Source organism: Schistocerca nitens, chromosome 5, assembly GCF_023898315.1.
Source record: "Schistocerca nitens isolate TAMUIC-IGC-003100 chromosome 5, iqSchNite1.1, whole genome shotgun sequence".
Taxonomy (NCBI): Eukaryota; Metazoa; Arthropoda; class Insecta; order Orthoptera; family Acrididae; genus Schistocerca; species Schistocerca nitens.
In genome coordinates this window covers 291,561,056-291,587,439 of record NC_064618.1, presented here as the reverse complement: position 1 = coordinate 291,587,439, position 26,384 = coordinate 291,561,056, and the positions used below count along the sequence as shown (strand labels likewise).

General features: G+C 42.3%; 1 protein-coding gene across 1 annotated transcript in view; it reads left to right on the top strand.

The window, feature by feature from the left end:
• Positions 1-26,384, top strand: part of LOC126259892 (adipocyte plasma membrane-associated protein Hemomucin-like) — a 252,173-nt gene that overhangs the window by 140,480 nt on the left and 85,309 nt on the right. The window contains exons 4-5 of the mRNA XM_049956969.1: positions 5,320-5,436; positions 16,439-16,607. Coding sequence (XP_049812926.1) covers positions 5,320-5,436; positions 16,439-16,607 — 286 coding nt within the window. The remainder of the gene's footprint in view (positions 1-5,319; positions 5,437-16,438; positions 16,608-26,384) is intronic.

Sequence of the window (26,384 nt, the reverse complement as noted above, 5' to 3'; positions counted from 1 at the left end):
CAGTGTGTGTAAGGCGTTCAGCCTGACCGGGTTGCCTCCAAACACGTCTTCGACGTTTGTCTGGTTGAAGGCATATGCGACACTCATCGGTGAAGAGAACGTGTTTCCAATCGTGAGCGGTCCATTCGGCATGTTTTTAGGCCCATCTGTACCGCGCTGCATGGTGGCGTGGTTTCAAAAATGGACCTCGCCATGGACGTCGGAAGTGAAGTTGCGCATCATGCAGCCTATTGCAACAGTTTGAGTTGTAACACGACGTCCTGTGTCTGCACGAAGAGCATTATTCAACATGGTGGCGTTGATGTCAGAGTTCCTCCGAGCCATAATCCGTAAGTAGCGATCATCCACTGCAGTAGTAGCCCTCGGGCGTCCTGAGTGAGGCATATCATCGACAGTGCCTGTCTCTCTGTATCTCTTCCATGTCCGAACAACATCGCTTTGGTTCACTGCGAGACGCCTGGACACTTCCCTTGTTGAGAGCCCTTCCTGGAACAAAGTAACAATGCGGACGCGATCGAACCGCGGTATTGACCTCCTACGCATGGCTGAACAACAGACAACACGAGCCGTGTACCTACTTGCTGGTGGAATGACTGGAACTGATCGGTTGTCGGACCCCCTCCGTCTAATAGGCGCTGCTCATGCATGCTTGTTTACATCTTTGGGCGGGTTTAGTGACATCTCTGAACAGTCATAGGGACTGTGTCTGTGATACAGTCCCCTGGAACTTAGAACTACTTAAACCTAACTAACATAAGGACATCACACACATCCATGCCCGAGGCAGGATTCGAACCTGCGACCGTAGCGGTCTCGCGGTTCCAGACTGTAGCGCCTAGAACCGCTCGGCCACACCGGCCGGCCGCAATTAACAGTCTAATCCAAAAATGTCAACTAAGGTTAAGAGCTTCTCAAGAATGTATTTTTTTGCTTAGTAACAAACAAAAAAGAGACCGTAATATTTTAAGATAATTTTAACCGACGTTGGTCAATTCCACAGTGAACTAAGTATCGTTTGAGGCTTACGTCAGGGGCAGAGTGGTATGTAGCGCGGGCACTGCAGGGTTAATAGAAGTGAGAGGGAGAATATTGTATTTTATTGTTTGTCTTCCAATACTTACAACGCACGAGGATGGGCAATTAGCAATGATCAGCTGCTGTGTTCAAAATGTCAAAGGGAAGAAACTTAGATTCGTGAATGTACATTATAGAGATGGTCGTCTTCAAATGTGGTATATGTTTCTAACAAGTAACATCCATCCACGTTAAGCATGTTGTAATACAATTAAATCACTAAAAGCAAAAGTCATTCAAAACATTTTACTAAACATTTGCGATCGTGTGCCGTATCGCAGTTACTGTTACTAATTAATATGACATACTAATTTATGGAAGTTACCAATAGGTGAAGGTGTGGTAAAGCGGCCAGGACAGGAAAAGTGGCCATTGCCTGTTTCTTTGCCTGCCGAAGAGTGGTCAGACTAGCTATAATACATACATCGCCATTGTTGTCACTAAGCTTGACAAAAGAACGTTGTTGCGTTATTTTTTTAGTAAATAAGTTTTTGTTTTCAGTTGTCTTATGTAAGATAACTCATTTATATTATTCTTTTTGCCTATCTTGTATGTAGAGTAATAATTTTCTACCATATCAATGTTTCAGCTTGACAAAAGAACGTTGTTGCGTTATTTTTTTAGTAAATAAGTTTTTGTTTTCAGTTGTCTTATGTAAGATAACTCATTTATATTATTCTTTTTGCCTATCTTGTATGTAGAGTAATAATTTTCTACCATATCAATGTTTCAACAACGTGTTTTGGCCTACAAATGTAGTCTCTTGTTATTTACTTCAGTCTGATAGTTTCTTGTGTGGATCACTAATGCTGACATTGCGTCAGATCGGGAAAAGTGGTCGTCGGGAAAAATGGCCAAGGTGTTCACTCATTTATTTACTTCCAGAAAAACACGCATAATAACAGCCTAAATTGACTTCTAAAGCGTATCAAACGGCTCTGAGCACTATGGGACTTACATCTGAGGTTATCGGTCCCCTAGAACTTAGAACTACTTAAACCTAACTAAACCATATCATCCGCCTTTCCATTCCTTTGTGAAGACTTCGAATTAATTAAGTTATATTATTTAAAACCGTCTCTACATATTGAAAAACGACTTTCGCGGCTATGAGTGTAAGGCAGGAGCTCATGAAAGTAAATACTGCGAGACATTCTAAAACGTAAGCAATCGCAATAGGTCAATTACATCCCGAGAAATTACAAAGCGAAGTTGATTCTTGAAACAAACGAAACGCGCCGCTATTGCACGTCCCTGGATGCAGGCGTGATTCCCCCCCCCCCCCCCCATATCAATGTGGCAGTAAACCCTATTATTACTTTCGGCCCTCTTGACAACAGTAAAAATAAGATTACATACGTCAATCACATCGGGATTATGAGCAAAGTGAGCTGCACACTTGCATCTCGAAAAGTGCACTAGCAGTGCGTTTCGCTTTGCAATTTCTCAGCATGTAATTGACGTATTGTGGTGCAACAATACGATTCTTTTCGTGATTTTTTATGTTATTCATTCCGTAAGAAATAATAAGGGGTGTCCATTAAAAAAACATATTTGCTTACGTTTTAGAATGTCTCACAGTATTTATTTTCATGAGCCCCCTGTCTTACAATCGTACCAGTGAAAGTCGATTTTCAGTATCTATTTTTGTTCTAGAGATATTTGCGTTGAAACGTTTAAGTGGGTCACCCTGGCTATGGTCAAAACCAAAAGTGCGATTGAAAACGGTCTGCTGCAGCAACCACTTCTTATTCTTTCATATACTATGGCGTGAAGACGCATAGAAAATGTACCCAGAAATAAAGAAAACAAACATGTGATTGTGTTGCGAAGGCACTGGTCACAGTACCCACTTAGGTATTAAAAACTGGTCACTTCGTAAGCGTCCAGAAAAATGCATACATTATTTTCTTTCTCGCTGAAACATTTTCTATGATAACATATAATATGTTGATTCAAAATGTGTAAATGGTAAGATTCTATCGGTTACCGTAGTTTGATGGAAACTGAAAATCTCTTTGGGTGGTCACTTTACACCCCTTCGTATGTGGCTAGCAGTGTCACCCTAGAATGTCAATATCGGATCTTAAGCAACAATGTTTCGTCACGACTGCCTTAGCGGTTAGGGAAAACAAGAAAAAGTTAAATCTGGATGCAAAGTATTTGATTAGGCGAACATCCGCAACTGAGGAGTATATTAATAGAATAAGAGCCCGCTTCAGCTGCTAGTAAATTTTTTATTAATTACCCGACCGGTGACGAAGGCTAAAGATCCATCTTCGGGTGCCACCAAATACGAGAGGTGTTTTTCAAGTAAGCACCGTTCTGAAATTCCGCCACTGCAGCGCCGCAGCTTAATTTGTTGCAGTTTAAGTTTTCTCTAATTCCAATTCCTAGGTATTTAATTGAAATGACAACCTATGGATTTGTGTGATTTATCATGTTCTGTAATTTACCGAGTTCCTTTTAGTACTCACGTTGATGACCCTGCACTTTTCATTATTTGCAATCGAATGGTTCAAATGGCTCTGAGCACTATGGGACTTAACATCTGTGGTCATCAGTCCCCTAGAACTTAGAACTACTTAAACCTAACTAACCTAAGGACATCACACACATCCATGCCCGAGGTATTTGCAATCAATTGGCCCTTTTGACACCATACAGATATCTTGTCTAAATCATTTTTCTATTCATTTTGATCTTCTGATGACAGTGCTAAACGATAAATAACAGTATCATCTGCAAACAGTGCAAGAGGGCTGCTCAGATTATCTCGTAAGTCATTATACAGATTTGAAAGAGCAAAAGTTGTAACACGGCTTGGGGAGCGCCAGATATGCCTTCTGTTCTAATCGATGAATTTCCATCAATTACTACGAACTGTGACCTTTCTGACAGAAGATCACGAATCCAATGGCATAATGAAACGATATTCCATAAGCACGCAATTTGATTACGAGTCACTTGTGAGGAACAGTACCAAAAGCCTTCTGGAAATTTTGAAATATGGAATCAATTTGAGAGCCCCCATCGATAGCACACGTTACTACTTGAGAATAAAGAGCTATTTGTGTCTTGTAAGATCGATATTTTCTGAATCCGTGCTGCGTGTCAATAGATTATTTTCTTCGAGGTGATTGATAATTTTCGAACACAGTATATGTTCCACAATCCTACTACAAATCGTCATTATCGATGTGGGTCTTTAATTCAGCGGCTTACTCCTATTTCCTTCCTAAAATACAGGCATGACCTGTGCAACTTTCCAATCTTTAGGTACAGATCTCTCGTCGAGCGAGGGGGATGTTTATAACTGCTAAGTATGGAGCTGTCATATCAGGATACTCTGAATCTGGAACAGAAGACATGCTTTTATTATATGATTAAGTTCCTTCGCTTTACCGAGGATATCTGCTTCTGAGTTACTCATATTGACGGGTGTACCTGATTCGAATTCTGGAATATTTATTTCGTCTTCTTTGGTGAAGAAATATGGGAAAAACCATATTTAGTAACCCCCGATTTAGTGGCACTCTCATCACTAACATTACCATTGCCACTGTACAGTGATTTTATTGATTGCATCTCGTTGCTGGTAGGACCAGAATTTCTTTGGGTGTTCTGCCAGATTTCGAGACATAGTTTCACTGTGGGAAGTATTAAAAGCATCTCACATTAAAGTCCACACTAAATTTGGAGCTACTATAAAACATCGCCTACTTGGAGATTTTGCGTTCCTTTAAATTTTGCATGCTTTTTTCGTTATTTCTCCCCCTGATTTCGGACCTGTTCTGCGTACCATGCGGAATCAGTTCCGATTCTTATCAATTTATCTGTTATAAATGCCTCAATTGTCGTCGATGCTATTTCTCTGAATTTAAGTTACATTTGGTCTACGCCTACACAGCTAGTTTGGAAGGAACGGAGACTGTCCCATAGAAAAGCGTAAAGCGAATTTTTATCTGGTTTTTTAAACAGATAAATTTTGCGTTTATTTTTTGGTGCCTTTGGACGTTACGGTATTCAGTCTTGCTAAAATCAGCCTGTGGTCACTAATCCCTGTTGCTGTGATGATGCTCGCTCAGAGTTATTTGTTACTAAGAGGTCAAGCATAATTCCGCAAGTTCTTTTAGTTTCGCAAGATCTTCTGACCTTGAGACACAAACTTCCTGTGAAACTGTTTCTGTACGTGCAATTCGACAAGTTCCTTATGAACAGTGGGAGTGGCTGTTGGTGTTGCAGAAGGCCCCTGGGATGAAGAGGCGTGTGGCAGACCGGCGGGCGTCAAGTTCGCCAGCGACGGCACGCTCATTGTCGCCGACATGTACTACGGACTCTTCAGGGTGGACGTCGACACAGGTGAGTCGCATCGCGTTTCATTCACTTATTCAGAAATTAAGAAATTCAGCCTTCAGGTGCAAGGTAAAATTTTATTAGTTTACCTAGGTTTCGATTGCAATAATGGTATCTTCTTCAGAAACTATAAATTGACCCATACGGACATATGTTACACATTGAAATACGTCATCAATCTAATGATTTCATAATAAAGAAAATCGTGGTACTCATAAAAATTAAATTATTTTGAGGGACAAACGTCGGCCATGTCAGAGAATAAAATTAAAACAGAATAAAGACGCACAGTCATAAGATTATGTCTGTCAAAACTAAAAACATTAAGACAGACGTAGACGGAGCTACGCCTGCCAGGAATAAGTCACACGTAAGCAACCAGGAAACTAGGCGTCGCGAGCAGTTCCGCGGCGACGCTCAGCTAGCGCCCAAGCGCATGCGCGAGCGCAAGCGCAAGCACTAGAGACACGCTGTCTCAAAATTACTGAGAGCAAGCGTGAATTGTAAAGAAATTGTGACGGAAGCAGTCCTGCGAACGGACCTGACAACTAGCTACAAAGGCAGGGCATGGAAATTTACGTTCAGATATTATAATAAAGAGGCGAAGCCCCACTACACTAACTAATAAATTAGTATGGGAAACACAAGCGTGCGAAGCATAAAATATCTTGAAGATAAATCAGGCAAATTAAGAAACACCTTAGCAACTAGGTGTCATTACCAGTATAATAAAAAATACATAGAGACACAATGTACAATCGCACTATGATAAAGGGAATTTTATTCCTGGCCGGCGTCGCCTCGTCTACGTTTGTCTTAATGTTTTTAGTTTTTTGCAAGAGAAATGGTATAAGGTTCCCTCGAAAACTGTTTATACATTCCTCGACAACTGGAAGCTGTCTGAATGCCAACGGTCTTATTACACCGTTTTAAGCTTGGTATGTGTTGTGCCTTTGGTGTTTCCGTATTTTTGTCCACCCGCTGTACTATCGTCACAGGCAGCGACTATCACATGATGATACTCTCAGGTGCCTGCCTCTCGCGATCGCGTGTATCAGTGGGCTTGGATTAGAGAGGAGCAGGGCAAGAAAGAATAAACCCTTATGAAACTGAAAAGTAGTATCTTTACCGTGAAATAAAAACAAAACTATTAACAAAATAAAGGCATTCTGTGCCGAAGTGCTCGTCTTTGCACATAGTGTAAATTAAAATTTACTGCTGTGTAACATCACGTGGAAAGGTGAAACCGCGTTCCTAGCTATGTGGCTTGGAAACGAGCCCGCATTAACCTACTCCTTGCCCCGACCCTAAACGTGCCTAAAGCATCGAGTTCATCTGCTACTTCAGGCGCAATTTGATCTTCACAATTAATGTGGATAGAGTAAGGACGAAAGGAGTTAGCACAACTCTGCCCAAATAATAATCGACCACAGACTCAATTAAATATGATTATTTGCACAAAGATCTACAAACATAGCAATAATCAAGTTCACAGACAGAACATGATAAAAAGGCACGAAATAGGTGGCAAAAGTACCAGAAAGTTATTACTGAACCGGCAGACAACACTTAGTAATCAGACACAAAATGAAGAAGTGAAACATGTAATTGATGACAAGTGGGGTAGGTACTAATGATGGAACGTAGCAGTAGAATATGGCAGATTACCTCGAAGACGGCATGGAGGCATCAGTAGTCGAGATGCAATTGTATTTAGAAGTTACCATCGTACTTCCAACTGATGTGATTGTCGCATCTAGAGTGCAACAAGATCATTAACTGTTCTTCTGACTAAGCGGCAATCTCTCCCGACCAACCGGCAATCTCCGGCAACCTACTCGTATTGTCGACCCTTCTGATGCCTGTAGCACTCAACAGGGTGGCTAAACGGTAGGACCATGTGATATGGAGACTGTGCCAGTCACGGAAACGCATCTTGATGGCGCAATATAGCAGAGCTCTTGCTGTTGTTTTACATCTTGGTTTTTTTTTAGGTACAAGGTTGCAGCGCAGAGGGCACTATTTTTCATAGCCAACCTAACTGGGATCACATGCAGTGATTTGGAAAGCTTACTTAGGTGCTTTGGGTTGTTAGACACTATCTTCTGATTTGCCACAACCTCTTTTCTGACGCCTCTCATGTGTATTCATGTGTGTAAGACCGCTCAAACTTAATACAGATGGCTGCCTCACTGCGAAAATCGTTTGCGAATTTCTGGGTTAACTACAATCTCGACCAGTGAAAATTCTCGACAATAGCTCTATAGTGAATCATCGGTACATTCACCCGCCCTCACATCACACACAAAATTATTAATCGGATTATAATAAAAATTAATTAATATCATTCCTAGCCACAAACACTCGTTAATCTCTAGTTACTCTTATTCTGGTGTGGCGATAGTAGTCAGCCACCCCTGGACAATATGGCATCACCATTCGGTACTGTGTTGCTGCACCACATACACTGACACGTCTGGAGCTTCCTTGGCATGCAAGTATTCGAGATGTTGCTGTTTAAGCCTGTCTGCGCTTTGCTCTTCGAGGAAGGCCTTCCAGAGGTCATTCTGCTTGTGGGGAGGAAGCTTGTAACGATGCACTCCAACTTCCAACTGCTTCCAAGCGTATTCAATCATTTTCATTCTGGCGTAACCCGCAAGCCATTCCATTGAGTTGATTCCCACCTTCTAGAGGAAGATGTTCCCGATGTGGATGTAGAGCGTTCCGGCTATGTCTTGAAAGACAAACCCATCGCCGAAATTTTGTCTGTAGGCAGAGGCGTTCATCACACGCTAGCAGCACGTTCTAGTCCACTTCACAAGGGGACCACACAGGCATCAGTTTTTTTATATCTATGGTACGTGAAGTTCAGAACTCAGATATTAATCGCCCAAAATAGTTCGATACACCTCTCGAAAATTCTCTAGAAAATCGACTTTGAAGTTTTCCGACAGTCTATAATATGCTAATTTTTCTCTATAGCTGTGAGGTAGGATATTCGAATGCCACTTAACAGTCTTAGGTTCGATTTCCAGCTGAAGCAAATTTTTAACCAGAAGTGCATTTTCTACTAGCAGTTTCGTGAAGTTTAAAATACACAAAAATGGAAAAAAATCAGTAGCACTCGAGACGTAATCGCTGGTTCAAGCCTCATTCCGTCATTATTTTTTCGCTTTTTCGGTTCAGTTACAATACCTACGTCAATTAAATATATAATTCATCAAATGCATGCTAAGTACCAGATATCTAATTGCTATTTTCATAAAAAACGCACGCCTTTGGTGCCCATTGCTTCGCTCGCATAGACTGTACGATCTGCACAGATTTTGATATTTTTTGTTTTTCTTTAATAGAATTTTATATTGCTCGCAAATTCCAATACGTTCTAAGTTTTTGGTGCTAATTACGGCATTAGAAGCATGGTGTCTTCCGAATGTACTTCTGACCACGAAGCGCTTCTGGCGATATTTCCATAGAATCTTTCATCCCCTAATACATACTTCGTTAGAAGTGAAAAACCAAATTTCATAGATTTAACTATGTAAATGCTTTAATATAACGAAGTACTTTCATGAAAATTTTCATCCTCTTTCACCCCAATTAGACGTTGAATATCCAAAAAACACTGAAACACGTGTTCGTTTTATTTCTGAGAAACCAAAAAAAAATTCAAAAAATTTGTTTCAGAAATGCTTCCGTATTGAAATACTTCCATACAAACTTTTATCCCCTGTTTTACCCCCTTATAGGTTGCATTTCCAAAAACACTGAAACTAGTATTTTTTAACCAGCAAAGAAGACAAATACCAGATTTCACAAACGTTGCTTCAAAAATACTTCAGTAGTACTTCAATAATGATTTAAAAAAAACTCCGACAGTGGTTGAATTTCAACAAATGTGGAAGCACATATTTTTTTATTTCTGACTGAGAAACCAAATACCAGTTTTCTTAGTTCTTGCTTCAAAATTGCCTTATTAGCGAAATATTTTCAGAAAAACCTTTCATCCCCTATTTCACCCTCTTAGTGTGGGATTTTGAACAATCCCTTACTAAGCTATACCTACAGTACAAGCTCAAAACCCTCTCCAAATTTCAAGTTTTCTATCCTTATCAGTTTGGACTGGACGATGATGAATAAATCACTCAGAACACTTCCTTTTATATTTAGTGCTTACATATCACACACTAAAATCCAGTTTTCATTGAAAATATAAATTCTTAATTACTTATCACTTATAAACGACTATTTAAATTAAAAAACATTACAAATTATATTCTTTTTTATGCTTCAATAATTTTACATTTTAGGTAAGAGTTCATGGCATATACACCTTTGTTTAAATTTTTTGTGCAGCTAGGAATCGAAGATGGTTGGCAGGTGCTCAGTCGAAATATTGCGGAATGAATTAGACAACGACCGGCTGCAAGCCCGAAATTTGTCTGAACTTTCAATTCACTGCCGGACTGGTAAGTTCCAGCAATCTGAGGCACTTGGGTGTTGAACAGAAACGTGGACCCCATGAGGCCCTATTATTGGCTTTCGTGTTGAAGCTTAATGCTGGCAACACTCTGCAATGTGGTGTAGTCAGTCAGTTTCTTCATCAGTAGGTTGTAGGCAGCAAGCAACAAAAAGTTCATGAAGTGAAGACCATCGTCTTGATTAGACTGTGCTGGAACATCTGCGACATAGATTCACTGCAGCATCATAATCATAGAACTTAGTGTTGTTACTATGAATATTATCGCCTGCCGGGGTGGCCCAGCGGTTCTAGGCGCTACAGTCTGGAACCGTGCCGCCGGTACGGTCGCAGGTTCGAATCCTGCCTCGGGCATGGATGTGTGTGATGTCCTTAGGTTGGTTAGGTTGATCTCAATAAGAGATGGAAAACTGGAATACTCAAAGGGAGCTAGCACAAGGCTATGAGACGAGGCTCAGTTCATAATAAGCGCATACATCCTCTTTATTCGGCTACACCTATTTAGCAGGCTGTTAACTGCTCTCTCAGGTCCTCCATAGGTGTTGTGAAAGAGATAGGGTTTCTTGCCCCATATCTTATGAGCTAATAGATATGCTTGTCTCTCTTCCCTCGGTCTTCTGTCACAGTCTTCTTTCTGTTGAATGCATATTTCTCATTCGACAGATGGTGTTGTAATTTGTCAAAGGCCTGACACCATTGTGACATGCCAGTACACCTGTTTCGGCCTCTGTCTCTGGTTTAACATGATAGTGCCTGTGGCATTGGGAGTGAGTTTTAATAACAATGTCTAATTTTGTATCTCTTGCTATTCTGTGCTGTAACAGTCTCAGGAAGTGGGGGTATATGAGACTGCTGATGGTGGTCTGTCTGCGAGATGAGGACACTTGGTGCTATCTGACAGCAGTAGGCTATCTGCTGACACTGGCTTCCAAGCTTTCCTTCTCTCATCATCATCCAAGAAAAACATCACACCACACTACACACACCCATTACAGTCACTCTTATCGGATAAGCTTAAACAAAGAACTCCCACACTTTGTGAAGGACAGAAAAACCTTTTCAGTGAGGCAGCTGAACTTGTTCTTCAGGGTATCCCAGCCAGCAATTTCATACAGATTTACTTACTTGGTAGGTTACATAAAACTTTATGACCCTTCAAAATGTAGATGAGATGAGCACTACAAATGTAGCAAATTAGATGAGCGTCTGCAAGCTATGGTCTGGCTGGACTGGGTGGGCTGGCTTGCGACGTGCCGACGGAGACTCTCCACAATGAGGCAGGCTGGTGGGACAGTGAGCGGCCAAGCAGCCGAGGATGAGCTAGCCCGCCCTCGGTGGGCTGCAGCAGGATAGTATCGCACAATAACAATGGGTTCGGTGTGGGGCGGCGGTGGGGTGGGTGGACTGTTGTGCCTGATGTGGGGTTGCGAACCACTGAGGGCTACGGCGGGAAAGAAGCCTCTCCGTCGTTTCTAGGTCTCCAGTTCTATACAGTACCATACAAGATAAAGGTAAGGAATTCTGCTACCTAGATTACTGCATTACCCACGATGGAAGGAGCAAGAAGGATATAAACAGCAGACTAGCACAGACAAAAGGGCATTCCTGTCCAAAAGAACCTACTAGGATCAAACATAGGCGTTAATTTGAGGAAGAAATTTCTGAGAATGTACGTTTGGAGCACAGTATTTTATGGTAGTGAAAACACGGACTGTAGGAAAACCGGAGCGGAAGAGAATCGAAGCACGTGGTGCTAAAGAAGAATGTTGAAAATTAGGTGGACTAATAAGTTAAGGAATGAGGAGGTTCTCCGCAGTTTTGTCGAGGAAATCAGTATATAGAAAAAACAGTTAGAAGGGACAGGATGAAGGACATGCGTTAAGACATCAGGCAATAACTTCCATGGTAGTATAGGGAGCTGCAGAGAGTAAAAACTGTAGAGGAAGACAGAGATCGGAATACATCCAATAAATATTTTAGGGTGTATGTTGCAATTGCTGCTCCGACACGAAAAGGTTGGCCCAGAAATGGCGGATCGCATCAAACCAGATTGTCTCAAGCATCTTACACCTTATGTTGAAATTTGGCAATGATTCTTGCTGGCTCTGGAGAATGAGTAGTTCTCCCTCATCATGCCCGATACATGTTCAATTGGCTAAATATGGTGACCTTGCTGACTAGGACAGTTGTAATCCGCGAAAAGCACGTTGTATCACAGAAACAGTGTCTGGAGGAGCATTGTCCTGCTGAAAAAGCACGTCACCTCCCTGTCGAAGGGATGGCAAGAGCACGAGGATAAAAACCTGTGCATTGTAGCGGACTCTGGTTACTTCACCCTGCAGGAACACCGTGTGTAATCGTGAGTTGGAACAGATGTCTCCCCACCCCGTGAAGCTTGGGGTGGGACCTGCGTGTCGTGAGCGAATACGCTCTGGAATAGACCACTCACCAGCTCTACGCTGCACACGTGTACCTTTATCAATCACATAGAGGCAGAACCTACTGTCGTCACAGTTGATCCGTTCATTGCACCAGAACAGACGTGCTGGGTGATGTCGTGGTGGCAGTGGTGGCCTGGCCAGAGGCAACGCGATCTTACAAGGGAACCTCCCCATCGCACCCCCCTCAGATTTAGATATAAGTTGGCACAGTGGATAGGCCTTGAAAAACTGAACACAGATCAATCGAGAAAACAGGAAGAAGTTGTGTGGAACTATGAAAAAAAAAGCAAAATATACAAACTGAGTAGTCCATGCGCACGATAGGCAACATCAAGCAGTCTGTGCCGTCAGGAGCGCCGTGGTCCCGTGGTTAGCGTGAGTATCTGCGGAACGAGAGATCCTTGGTTCAAGTCTACCCTCGAGTGAAAAGTTTAATTTTTTGTTTTCAGACAATTATCAAAGTTCAGGCACTCACACATAATCAACTTCGCTCTCCAAAATCTTGAGATCACACTTTGTGGTACACAGAGGGCCTGTGTTACAACCTGCTGTGTTTGACCAGCCTCAAGTTGCCCTAGTATTCTACCCTCATAACGTCATCAATATGTGTTCCTTGAGCCATTTTCAACACACAGTCACCATTAGCACGTCTGAAAACGTCTGCACACTTACTCGCTACACCGTACTCTGACATGCACCAACACACCTCTGCGTGTGTGGACAGCTGTCAGCGCCATCGTGCGACGACCGCAGGTCAAATGCACCGCATGGTCATACCCCGAGGTGATTTAAACCCGCAAACCGCCCACCAGAGCGTTGTTTCACCATGTATCAGCATTATCCTTAATTTATGAGCACGAGTGTAGAATTTGTTACATTATATCAATGGAGACCGCGGCGCAACGTCAAACTTTGCGTGAGCGGACCTGGCATCCCGGTACGAAGTATGGCGATCCGTGGTACAAGTATAGAGATGGTGGTGAAGTGTGAAATGACCTCGTGCCTCGGTAGATGCAACGAGTACAAGGAATTGCCAATGCACGCAGGTTCTGTATCAGATGTGAGGAGAAGCGGTCGACCCTCACCATCCAGAACGCAGCAAAATGTGCAAGTGGTTCAGAAAAAGTTTACTTGAAGTCCTCAGAAATTAGGGTCCCCAGAAGTTACAGAGGCAGGCATCTCGCAAAAGTGGTTTCACCTGACACACAGTCCAAACTGGTCTGAAGAAGGAGTTGAATTTTGTCCATGGAAACCACATTACTGCCAGGAATTATCACCGGTAGACTGTCATCATCTGGTGGAATATGAGAAGATGATGCTTGATTCATATTTAGACTGATCCGATATTTTTGGTAACGTCCTGTGGTCAGCTGAAGCAGTGTTTCATGTTGGTGGTGGAGGAGGGGGGAGGATGTTAACCGGCACAATTGTTATCATTGGGTAACAGCGGATCCGAGGGTGGTTGTCAAACAAAGTTAACATCGCCCAAAGGTCAGTGTGTAGTGCGGCATGACAACCACGAAAGTTTGGATTCATATCTCATTCGGGGCACAATGAATGCAAAATGGTACCTTGGTATGCTTGAAAATTATATTCACGGTATTATATCCACATGGACAATTGCAGAAGTGGTCCTGCCTCACTTCGCATATCCTATGAACGCGTGGCTCGACACCCATTTTCCAGGACGCTGGTTGGGACCCCCTTGAATGGCAGCAAGGTTTCCTGAGCTAACGCCCTGCGATTTATTCCTGTGGTGGTGGGCGAAAGAAGTTGTTTAACACACAAAACCAAAAACTGTTGATGAACTGGAGGAGCTAATTCGTGAAGTTCTTGGAAACGTACTGCTGAATTATCTGCAGAAGTCTGTCGCAAACATCCACATGCTTTTAGAAAAACTGGTAGATAATGGTGGTGCTTATGTCGAATTTTAGAAATGCATAGCAGTTCTACCAATGTAAGGAATAAAATGTTTTTTGATTCCACAAAATTCATTAAGTATTAAAAAATTTATAAACTAATTTTAATAAGGAGTTAATTCTCGCCCATCCTGTAGAAGGACTGAAATGTCCCTGACTGATTCATTACTCAAGTGGCATCCAATGGCAGTCCACGTCCGAAGTCACTGGGCTCTCCTGTCTGACCCATTCTGCTCTAACCGCTTCCCTACTGACAACAAAACGTACCAGCTTGTTTTATACTGACGCACAATGGGCCAGCTCGCTTCAAAACCTGGACATAATAGAAAAATAGATATAAAATTCTTCAAAACTGCCTTCTTTTTAGATTCTTTAGGTCGCTAATTAGAAATCAATGTTGGAATTGGAAAATTCAAAATGGCGGATCCAGTTTGGTGGATCAACAACTGCATACTTCTGGTATAAAGTATTGTGGTGTCTCTGATAACGAATTAGAAGTCGAAAGTGCCGTGTTGAAATGTTTTATTCGATATTTTACATTTTTAAATCGACATCATAGTCATCTGTATCATTATTGCTTTCAGAAGAGTCAAAAAAAATGGTTCAAATGGCTCTGAGCACTATGGGACTTAACTGCTGAGGTCATCAGTCCCGTAGAACTTAAACCTAACTAACCTAAGGACATCACTCACATCCATGCCCGAGGCAGGATTCGAACCTGCGACCGTAGCGGTAGCGCGGTTCCAGACTGTAACGCCTAGAACCGCTCGGCCATCGCGGCCGGCTCAGATGAGTCACTGTCGGTTTGTCCACTGGGAGATGGTTCCAAAAGCATACTTTTCGCCTCAGGTGGCATCTGTTTGTCTTCTTCAATTGTCATATTCTCGATTCTCGAGATGAACGGATCCGAATGTGCCAGAAGTCGATGGAAAATTACATCCATCGTCTTTTCATTGGAATATTTTCGGCTAAAATGTTATCGGTAACGCCGGGTATCTTTAAAAAGTTTCCTGCGAATCTTTAGATGGCTTACCAATCGGCAACGGAGCAGCTTCAATTATGGTATATCCATGAATCGAAACTACGTGGACTGATATCAGCATCGGGCGTTACCGTAGAATATTGCGAGTCCGGTGAAGCTGGTACCCAAATTCCGAGAAATATACATTTTTTTTTTTCAGAACTCTTGAAAGGTATGTTATAGTGCTAGCGTTCTCTGTACAATATTTGAATAATTCTGCAGTAAAATACTGCAGAAATTCAATATTGCTCGGAGAAATTTTTGTCTTTTAAGAGAAATAGTTGACAGTTTCCGAAAAAAAAATTATGATCTCGATTCCGAATAGCTCCACAATAATTCTCCAGGAGACCCTAATGATATTTTTCTGTGCAGATAATAGTTTAGGAGATAACTGTAATAATGAGTATCAATTTTTACCTCGTGGCACTGCCACACGGTAGAAAAATCACATTCTACTGAAAAGAGCAAATATGTGCATTCAACTACATTTGGTCTCGTTAACTATACTATTAAGGTTGTGGGAGAGCTATTTACAAAAATGGAGCCACGCAAAGGAAATTTTTGTACCCAACGATTTCGGGTAATATCGGCAGTAGTTTAGTTTAAAGTCAATATTCGTCATTACATCGAACCAAAATGTCATAAACATACCTTCTGGGGTGGTACCCATTTTATTTAATCCTGACAGTTAGGCAGGATCGCAGTCTAATACATCGCAGGTCACACAAACGATATCTGAAAAATGTATCGTTCTCCGACTCACTGTTTATCGTCAACTATTACAGCATGTACCATATCGACTTGAGACTCAAATGACAATGCAACATAGGGCAAGTATGCGCCAGTGCAATCTACACAAGATTTCGCGGGGCTAAAGTGGGAACGCGCATCCTTTTACCCTCTTTTTTTTTTCGTCCGTCCAGGTTTTGAAGTGGACTGGCCCAATGTGTGGCGGGTCCTTTCCCCTCTTCCCCATTCATCCCTCCTCCCCCCCCCCCCCCCGGCCCTGCAATGTAGTGGTCGATTCCACCACGTTACATAGGAGTGTCCCGTACACTTTTGATCAGACAATGTACTTACGTAGCCGCAGCTTAGCTCTCCAAACACGATGCCTATGAGTTGACGCGCTACGTCGCGCCCCACACAGGGCAGTCGTGGCAGCTGGTGTCGGTGAACCAGACGATCGCCGGCAGGAGGCCCGGGCTGCCCAACGGCGTGGAGACGGCGCCCGACGGCTCCATCTTCTGGTCGGACTCCAGCACCGCCGCCAACTTCCGCAACGCCATCGTCGAGTTCCTGGACGACGCCAGCGGCAGGTACGCTCCTTTCCTGCACGCGCTACACGAATCGAATCTTTTTACACGAAACATGGCAGAGTTTCAGAAATAGAATCACTAACCACACATTTACACTATGTGTTCAAAAGTTTCCGGACACCTGGCTGAAAATGACTTTCAAATTCGTGGCGCCCTCCATCGGTAATGCTGGAATTCAATATGGTGTTGGCCCACCCTTAGCAGTGATGACAGCTTCCACTCTCGCAGGCATACGTTCAACATGGTGCTAGAAGGTTTCTAGGGGAATGGCAGCCCATTCTTCTCGGAATGCTGCACTCAGGAGAGGTATCGATGTCAGTCGGTGAGGCCTGGCACGAAGTCAGCGTTCCAAAACATCCCAAAGGTGTTCTACAGAATTCAGGTCAGGTCTCTGTGCAGGTCAGTCCATTACAGGGATGTTTTTATCGTGTAACCACTCCGCCACAAACCGTGCATTATGAATAAGTGCTCGACCGTGGTGAAAGATGCAATCGCCATCCCCGAATTGCTCTTCAACAGTGGGAAGCAGGAAGGTGCTTAAAACATCAATGTAGATCTGTGCTGTGATAGTGCCACTCAAAACAATAAGGGTTGCAAGCTCCTCCACGAAAAACACGACCACACCATAACATCGCCTCCGAATTTTACTGTTGGGACTACACACGCTGGCAAATGACGTTCACCGGGCATTCGCCATACCCACACCCTGCTATCGGATCACCACAGTGTGTATCGTTTTTCCACTGTTCAATCGTCCAATGTTTACGCTCCTTACACCAAGAGAGGCGTGGTTTGGCATTTACCGGCGTGATGTGTGGCTTATGAGCAGCTGCTCGACCATGAAATCCAAGTTTGTCATCTACCGCCTAACTGTCATAGTATTTGCAGTGGATCCTGATGTAGTTTGGAATTCCTGTGTGATAGTCTGGATAGATGTTTGCCTATTACACATTACGATCCTCTTCAACTGTCGGCGGTCTCTGTCAGTCAACAGACGAGGTCGACCTGTACGCTTTTGTGCTGTACGTATCCCTTCACGTTTCCACTTCACTGTGACAACGGAAACAGTGGACCTAGGGATGCTTATGAGTGTGGAAATCTCGCGTATAGACGTATGACACAAGTGACAGCCAATCACCTGACCACGTTCGAAGTTCTTGAGTTCCGCGGAGGGGCCCCATTCTGCTCTCTCACGATGTCTAATGACTGCTGAGGTCGCTGATATGGAGTACCTGGCAGTAGGTGGCAGCACAATGCACCTAATGTGAAAAATGTATGTTTTTGAGAGTGTTCGGATACTTTTGATCACATAGTGTATATAAAACTATTTGAAGTAGGGAGAAAAGAAAAGCACTGTCAGATTATGAGATATGCTGTATTTCCGACAAATATGAATAAAATCATACAAGCAGTAGTACTAAAAAAATATTTACCATATATTGTGGAGTGAAACAATTCCTAAAAACCAAAACATGCGGTAATGTTATACTTCAGAAGAAAGGGGATAAGAACGATAGATCCGTCTGCCTCATTTCCATAATGTACCAGACATTCGACATTAACCACATTAAAAATATTAATTTTTATCTCTCCAAAGAATAAGACGCCTACGGAAATGAATAAATAACTATGGGCCACTTGCAAATCAATAAAGAAATTACACAAGCGCAGAAATACGGTGACGGGGAGGGTAACATTTAGCCGTGCCATGATTGCGTTTCAGGTTGCAATCTTTGCTCAATGTGACGACTATCTCCACGAGAGCTTCGGACTGCACTACAGACACCATTTCACAACTGTTCGCTCTTCGCAGCACTTTTCGAACTATGGACCATGGAATATTCAGATGTCGTGACATAGCCCCTGCACTGCATCAAGGTCGCAAATTGTGTCCAGCATTCTCAGCCATGGGAACAGTAACGTTTCCAACAATTCGTGGCGCAATTGGCGTATTCCTTTAATGCGTCGATATTCGCGAAAAGCAGCAGCAATGCTGTTCTTTTGGTACAAGAGCTTTATGAGTAAAGCCGTGCTCCCCTTGTCCAGACCCATATTGACTGTCTGTAGCTGTAATGCACACTAATGCTTGTATTGTAACCCTATGTCGCCGTACCGGTACCTATGTCATGACACTAACACTACTAACAACGCGAATACTGCAGTGCACAATCTGAACAACATTCCTATAAAGTTTGGTACCCAGAAGGTAAATAGTTTTCCATTTACGCTCAAAGTTTGATTATGACCATCCTGTAGTTAAAGGACAATGAAACTACCAGTAAGTGACAAAGTTTTAGACGTCCAGGCCTCTTCACAGAACGTGCGGTTCCAGGGCTTGCCAACTCTGTGAACCAGGATAGGCGGCGACCTGTGACAGATCCGACGACAGAGTACAATGCTGGTGCAGGAACAGGTGTTTCGCAATCTACTGTTCAAGCAATACCTTGCTGGTTCATACACGTGTTACTGAACGTGGCACTCCACAGCATATGACCCTTACGTCTTCCCGTGTAGTCACAACAAAATCGTCAATTACTTTTTCATTGGGCATGGGATCATCGAGATTGGCCAGTGTACGAGATTGGCTGAAGTATCAATGGAAACGTGGCGCCTAGTCCGATGAATCACTTTTCTTGTTGCAACGGGATGATGGTGTGGTCGGTATACAACGTCATCCACACTCGAGACGTGCACCGTTCGACGGATGTAGGCCGACGGGGGCCGCATTATGCTAATCGGGGCACTCAACTGACTTTCCATGAGACTTGTGGTAATAATCCTGGGCGTCATGAGAGTTGTGGGCTGCGTGAACTTTATTGTGGACCGCCTGCATCATTTCATGCTTTATATCTTTCCTGGCGGCGGCGGCCAGAATCTTGTTCGGGGAAGATGATCCTGAACTCGTGTTGACGTCTTGGCCACCAAATCGCTTGATGTGAACCCGAAGAAACACATCTGTAACGCTATCGGGCACCAGCCCTGCCCCCCCCCCCCCCCCACCCTCCCAAAGCACCGGTCCGTAATTTACGGAAATATCGTGAACTACGCGTAAGACATCTGGTGCCTCATACCTCTGAAAACCTACTAAGGATTTGTCGAATACATGCCAAGCAGATTCGCTGCTGTTTTGCTTTCCAAAGGCGGACCAACGTGCTATTAAGTAGGTAGTCAAAATGTTTTGACTCATCCGAATATACTGTATGTCAGACGAAATGTCGGTGGAATAGTGAGAAATACGAAAATGAGGGTTGTGAGGAGCAAGGGGATTCCATATCACCAAAGCTACTCTCTGTAACTCCAGATGGAGTTTTCAGATCCTTAAACAGAGAAAATGAAGAAGAGATGCAGGGTGACCCAAAAGTCCTTTAACATTTGAAAACGTTCTAATTCATCGAATAATGTACATAGAGAAGTAAACATTGACATACATGCCTGAAATGACATGGAGTTTTAATGAAACCAAAAACAAGTGCAAAAACTGGCTCTGTGGGGTGCTACCTTTCATATTGTCGGCGTGATGAGTGCAATGTACGCCGACATGTTGTACCTGTGTGTACCTATGCACGACGGCGCTCCACCTCATATTGCTACATGAGTGAAAGACCTCTTGTGCACGTCGTTAGGTGAGGATCTGTTGCTGAGCCTCCACTTTTGTCACGCTTGACCTCCCAGGTTCTCAGATCTCAATGGTTATGGTTGTGGGGTTGCCTGAAGTCGCAAGCCTACTGCGTTCGTCCGACCTCATTAGGGATGGTGAGAGACAACATTCGACGGCATACCCACTGACATGCCGTAATGTGTTGCTCACAACATTGCTCCTCAGCTACAGGTATTGTTGATGAATGACGGCCGACATACTGAGCATTTTTTAAAAAACACATTGCCTTTGCCAAACATCAGTTGTTATGATTGTTAATTGCTTTCCTGTCATATGAAGTACCATCCGTTGGTCAGTTTGTGCACTTTTTTGGTTTCTATGGAACCCTATTTCATTTTAAACACGTTTATTAATTTTTACCTCTCTACCTACATTATTCCATGAAGCATTCAATTTCCAAATGTTAACTGACTTCTTAGTCGTCCTGTGCGTGTTATTAGAACATAACTGATTCTCTCTACTGAAGATAAGCTGCAACAATGAATGGAAGAATTTAATAGAGCGAATTTGAAACACCTAAGACCTCTAACTCAGTTGCAATGAAAATAAATTAATGTCCTAGGAATACATATAGAAGGAAAATTATACTAATTAACATGGTAACTAGGGTGGCTAAAGAAAATAACTGGATGGACAAGAAAACAATTAAACATTAGAATGAAAATGGACTGAACTAATTACGAAAACAGAGTTTTCAAAACTAAACTTCCGTCTGAAATGGAAAAGATGCAACCACTTTTGACCCATGGCAGCGAACAGGGGCTTACAGTGCAAAAGTCATTCAAAAACTGAAATTGGTTCAGTGAGGGAAGGTGAGGTATGTGATGGTGGCCACTAGCAGATACTGGGAGATTAACAGTCCATTAGGGAATAGACTTTAATTCCATCGAGCACGTGTGGGGTGCACTGGGGAGACATGTAGTAGCACGTGCACATGCACCAACGATTCTACAGCAGTTGGCAACCGCGCTGGTGGTGGAATGGAACGCCCTTGCACTCTAACTGTTCACCAGCCTCGTGGCCAGCACGTGAACCCGCTGCAGAGCATGGGTCGCCGCCCGTGGTAACCACACACTCATTTAAGAACCATGTCCCGCCTTTAGTAACGTCCAGGGGACATCGGAAATCGCCGTGACTTCAGTACAGTTATTGTCTTTGAATAAAAGTGTCTTTTCTGTTCTTCACATTACGTATTTCTTACCGTTACTTTTATACTATATTGTAGCAGTTTTTTCTATCTATGGTCCAAGTTTCAACGAACTATGTTACTTGGCAGTGACGCATAATGTGAAATTTACTTTCGTCCTTACGCTTTGTACACCAATGTAATAAAACTGAGTACCAACCCGGGAGGAAGGCTTTGTAATCTCAGTCATGCGAGAATGCCTCACGCTCGAATTTTCAATCTGCTTCTTTCTCTCTTTCAATCTAACAAAACCGAGACTGACCAATGCAGAACCACAGGATGTCGAAAGCAGATGGAGACACCTGAAGGGCTGTATTCGAGAAGCAGCTTCTAAAATCATAGGTGAAAGAAAAGACCTAATAAAATTTGGTTTAACACAAAGTGTCAAGAAAAAGTGCTGGAAAGAAGAAATGCGAGGAATGCATAGATTAAAGAAAGGGACAATATGACATTGAAGGAAAGATACTATAAACTCCGCCAAGAAACGCAAAGAACCCTAAGACAAGAGAAAAGGGAATACTATAACAATATGATCAGAGAATCAGAGGATGATTTACAACATCACAGGACAAGGCAGATGTATCAAAATATAAAAAAATCCTTTGGTAAATTCAATAAAAGGAAACAGTTCATAAAGGATCAGTATGGGAAAATATTGACCAACAAAAGTGACAAGCAAAAAAGATGGAAGACATAATTTTCACAACTTCTCAACTACAATGACCCACACCCTTACTTTAAATTGGAAGAACGTGATACAATTGATACAGCTGATACAGTTACTACCCCATCAGTAAATGAAATACAGCAAGCAATAAAGAAAGTAAAGAATAACAAGGCTTGTGGCGAGGACAAGATATACACTGAGTTATTACAGAATGGAGGTCCACAACTGGAATTAGAAATACAGGTGTTAATAGAAACTATTTGGGAGACAGAAACCATTCCTGCAGATTGGAAAACTGCAGTTGTGTGCCCCATATTTAAGAAGAATGATCCACTACTTTGTGATAACTACAGAGGAATTGCCTTACTGGATGTCACCTACAAAATCTTATCGAGCTGCCTATGAAATAGGCTGATACCAATAACAGAATAACTGACTGGGGACTACCAATGCGGTTTCCGCAGAAACAGATCAACATTAGATCACTTATTCACCCTAAGACAAGTAACTGAGAAGGTGTGGGAATTCAATGTAGATGTCCACATATTATTCGTAGATTTTAAAAAGGCCTATGATAGCATACACCGACAGACACTACTAAATATAATGAAGGAATTTAAAATACCATCAAAATTAATCAGATTAGTTAAAATGTGTATAGATGAAACTTGGTGTCGCATAAAGACACCGGTAGGAGAAACTGAAGATTTTAAGGTGTACACTGGACTGAGACAAGGGGATGCCATTTCACCTATTTTATTTGACCTTGTCCTAGAGAAGATCGATAGAGAATTTTCTAAAACCAGTCCACAAGGGATCCAGCTACAGGATGTGAACGTTACATGACTTGCCTATGCAGATGATGTAGCACTAATAAGTAGTTCCAAAAGAGAATCAGAATGATGCAAAATTACTACAAAATTGCTGAGAAAACAGGATTACACGTTAATGAAGAAAAGACAGAATACCTGCCCATAAGGAAGAAAACCATAAAAGATGCACGTCTGACTACAGATGGATTCAATTTCAAGACTGTTGACCACTTCAAGTCTTTTTAGTAATAACAACAGAACTGATATAGAAATAGATGCCCGTTTATCAACAGCAAACAAGACACTTTTTTAGTTCCATCAAAATTCCAAGAAAAAGATCACTTAGCAGTAACTTCAAAATCCGCTTGCTTATATCAATCGACCATTATAGCTGTGATGTTATATGGATGTGAAACATTAATATTTAGAAACAAAGATGAAGAAAACTGTTAATATTCGAAAATTTTTGGACCTGTGTACGACGAAAATAACATGGAATAGAGAATAAGAAGAAGTGAAGAATTAAGAGGGCTGTACAAACACCGTAACATAGTCGAAGTGCTCAAGAGGAGAAGGTTGAATTGGGCAGGCCGTATAGCAAGAATGACAGAATAGACTACCTAGAATGGCATTCAGCAGAACAATAGATGGAACGAGAGGAAGAGGGAGACCCAGAATCAGATGGCGGGATGACATCCGGGAGGGCACAACTAGGATGAACAGCAACAGCAACAGCAACTGGACAAACAGCGCATTGGACAGGCAGAAGTGGGAGAGGCTCATCGAGCAGGCGTATGGTCGATAAGGCCCTTGCCACATGTAAAGTAAAAAAAAAAAGTTCTTTCTCTCTTTCACCTTGCCACAGTATTTATGCTGTACTGAAAACAACAGAAAAAACTGCACGGGCAAGGATGGCTCAGTTGATACAGTGCTTCCAATGTCAATGTTAAAGACTGAGTGTTGGCATTACAAGTGTGGTAGAAAGTAATAGAGGACAGAACTATGAATCTGCTTGGACTGACCATTTCACACAATAAGATAATGATTAGCAATAGAAGTAAGAATAATGAAACATTATACATCAAAATGGGTAAGATTAGATGAAAGAAGTGAAGAAAATATTACTTTTGTGGAAGGAAAAGTCACAGAGCGTGGCTGAAGTATGGTTGGAAGAAATAATTATGTAAAACCAGCCCAGCATGAGTAAACAACACCCGCAACATCAGGAGAAATTAACTAGTGTCAAACATTGACCTAAGACTGAGGAAGGCTTTTATAATACTATTGGCTCGGTGAACAAAACTCTCTTACATGTTGTGGTCTTCAGTCTGAGGACTGGTTCCATGCAGTTCTCCGAATAACTACTGCAACCTACATCCTTCCGAATCTGCTTACTGTATTCATCTCTTGGTCACCCTCTACGATTTTTACCCCCCACGCTTCAATACTAAACTGGTGAGCTGGGCGGGGCAGCCGCGCGGTCTGAGGCTTCTTGCCACGGTCCGGACGGCTCCCCCAGTCGGAGGCTCACGTCCTCCATCGGGCATGGGTGTGTGTGTTGTCCTTAGCGTCAGTCAGTTTAAGTTAGATTAAGTAGTGTGTAAGCGTAGGGAGCGATGACCTCAGCAGTTTGCTCCCATAGGAACTTACCACAAATTTACAAAATAAATAAAATAAAATAAACTGGTGATCCCTTGATGTCTCAGAATGTGTCCTATCAACCAATCGCTTCTTTTGGTCAAGTTGTCCCACACCGTGACTTATTAAGCTGATAGTTCGGTAATTTTCACGCCTCACAGCAACTGCTGTCTTTGGAGCTGGAATTATTACGTTCTTCTTGAAGTCCAAGAGTATTTAGCCTACCTCATGTATCTTGCACACCAGATAGAAGAGTCTAATCATGTCTGGCTCTTCTGACGCTGTCAGTAAGTGGTTTTGGCGGAATATCGTCTACTCTCAGGACCTTGTTTCGATTGTGTGGCTAGTGTCAACGAAAAAAAATGGCTCTGAGCACTATGGGACTTAACATCTATGGTCATCAGTCCCCTGGAACTTAGAACTACTTAAACCTAACTAACCTAAGGACATCACACAACACCCAGTCATCACGAGGCAGAGAAAATCCCTGACCCCGATGGGGCTAGTGTCAACGCTTAGAAGAGATAGAAGGTTGTTTTGTTGCACAAAATACGAAACAAAGCACAAAGTAGAATTAACGAGGAAAGGAGATTATGAGATACTGTATCACAGGACGTGTCTCAAGGACAGACACTTTAATGACGGAGGGAGCAGCGAATAATAAAAATTATGGAAGAATTGAAAGATTGGAAAATTTCGTCCTTATGCTGTTGTAAATTAATACAAATATTTGTAAACTATTAATTAGTCCCCTGTTTCTCCATTAAGCATTAAATTAGTGTCTACTGTGTCAGTGGTGATTGATGGCACTGGCGGTAGTAAACATAATAAGATGAAGAAACTAGAAAAGTTATGACAGAAAGCATCTGAAAAACTGATGATATATATGCACGTTATAACAGTAGAACCGACATTTTCCTGATATCTGATTAGAAAGTTAACCTCTGCTAAATGTAGGTGACGCTCAGATTTATCGTTCACGTTCTATTTCTTTCCTTCCAGAATGAAAATTCTGCATGAACTAATAAGTTATCCTCACTAATATTTTCATGAACCATCATTAATCACTCGACAGACACTGCTGGATCATGTCCTCCCTTGGTCTTCCCCGTTCCAGGTGGTACAGTCTTTTGCTAAATGCATCCGCAATGCTGTTGTATTTTACTGAGGCCGTCTGCCCACCTTCTGTTACGTCGAAGCTTCTGTCCCATCTTCTCTCTGTGGATCCAGCAAAGAACTTTCTTTTCATTGGCCTGGCTGAATGTCCTGCCTACCTCCATATCATTTCCATGACATTCATAATTACGTCGTTTGTTTTGTTCAGATGTCAGGCGCCTAGTCACACAGTTTTCATATGCATTTTTCATAAATTTCTGGCTTATTCTTGTCTGTTTTTCACATTTACAAACTTATGGTATCTTATTCTTTTCAGTAATATGATCGAAGGCTTTTTATCTAATACTTGACGCTCAGGGTACCATATCTCAAATTTTTATCCACATAATCTTTAGAAGCTGCATTCCACACGCTTTTTTGTTGTTTTTAGTCATCTATAAATTTAAGCGTGTCTCCTTCGGAATCAGCAGACATTATTGCACATAAATCCCTTTACAGCACACTACAAAACGAAATACACATGGGCGCCAGCTGCCTGTCGCCTGCTAAAAAGCGCAAAGATTCCCACAGTAGGCGGGAAGCAATGCGCTTAAAGCATGGCCTCTATTTGCAGGAAATTACGCTTGCACAAATGGGCAAGCGTAGTTGGGCTATTAGAAATTTATGCTCATGCGCAAAGTAGAACAGAAAAAGGCTTTAT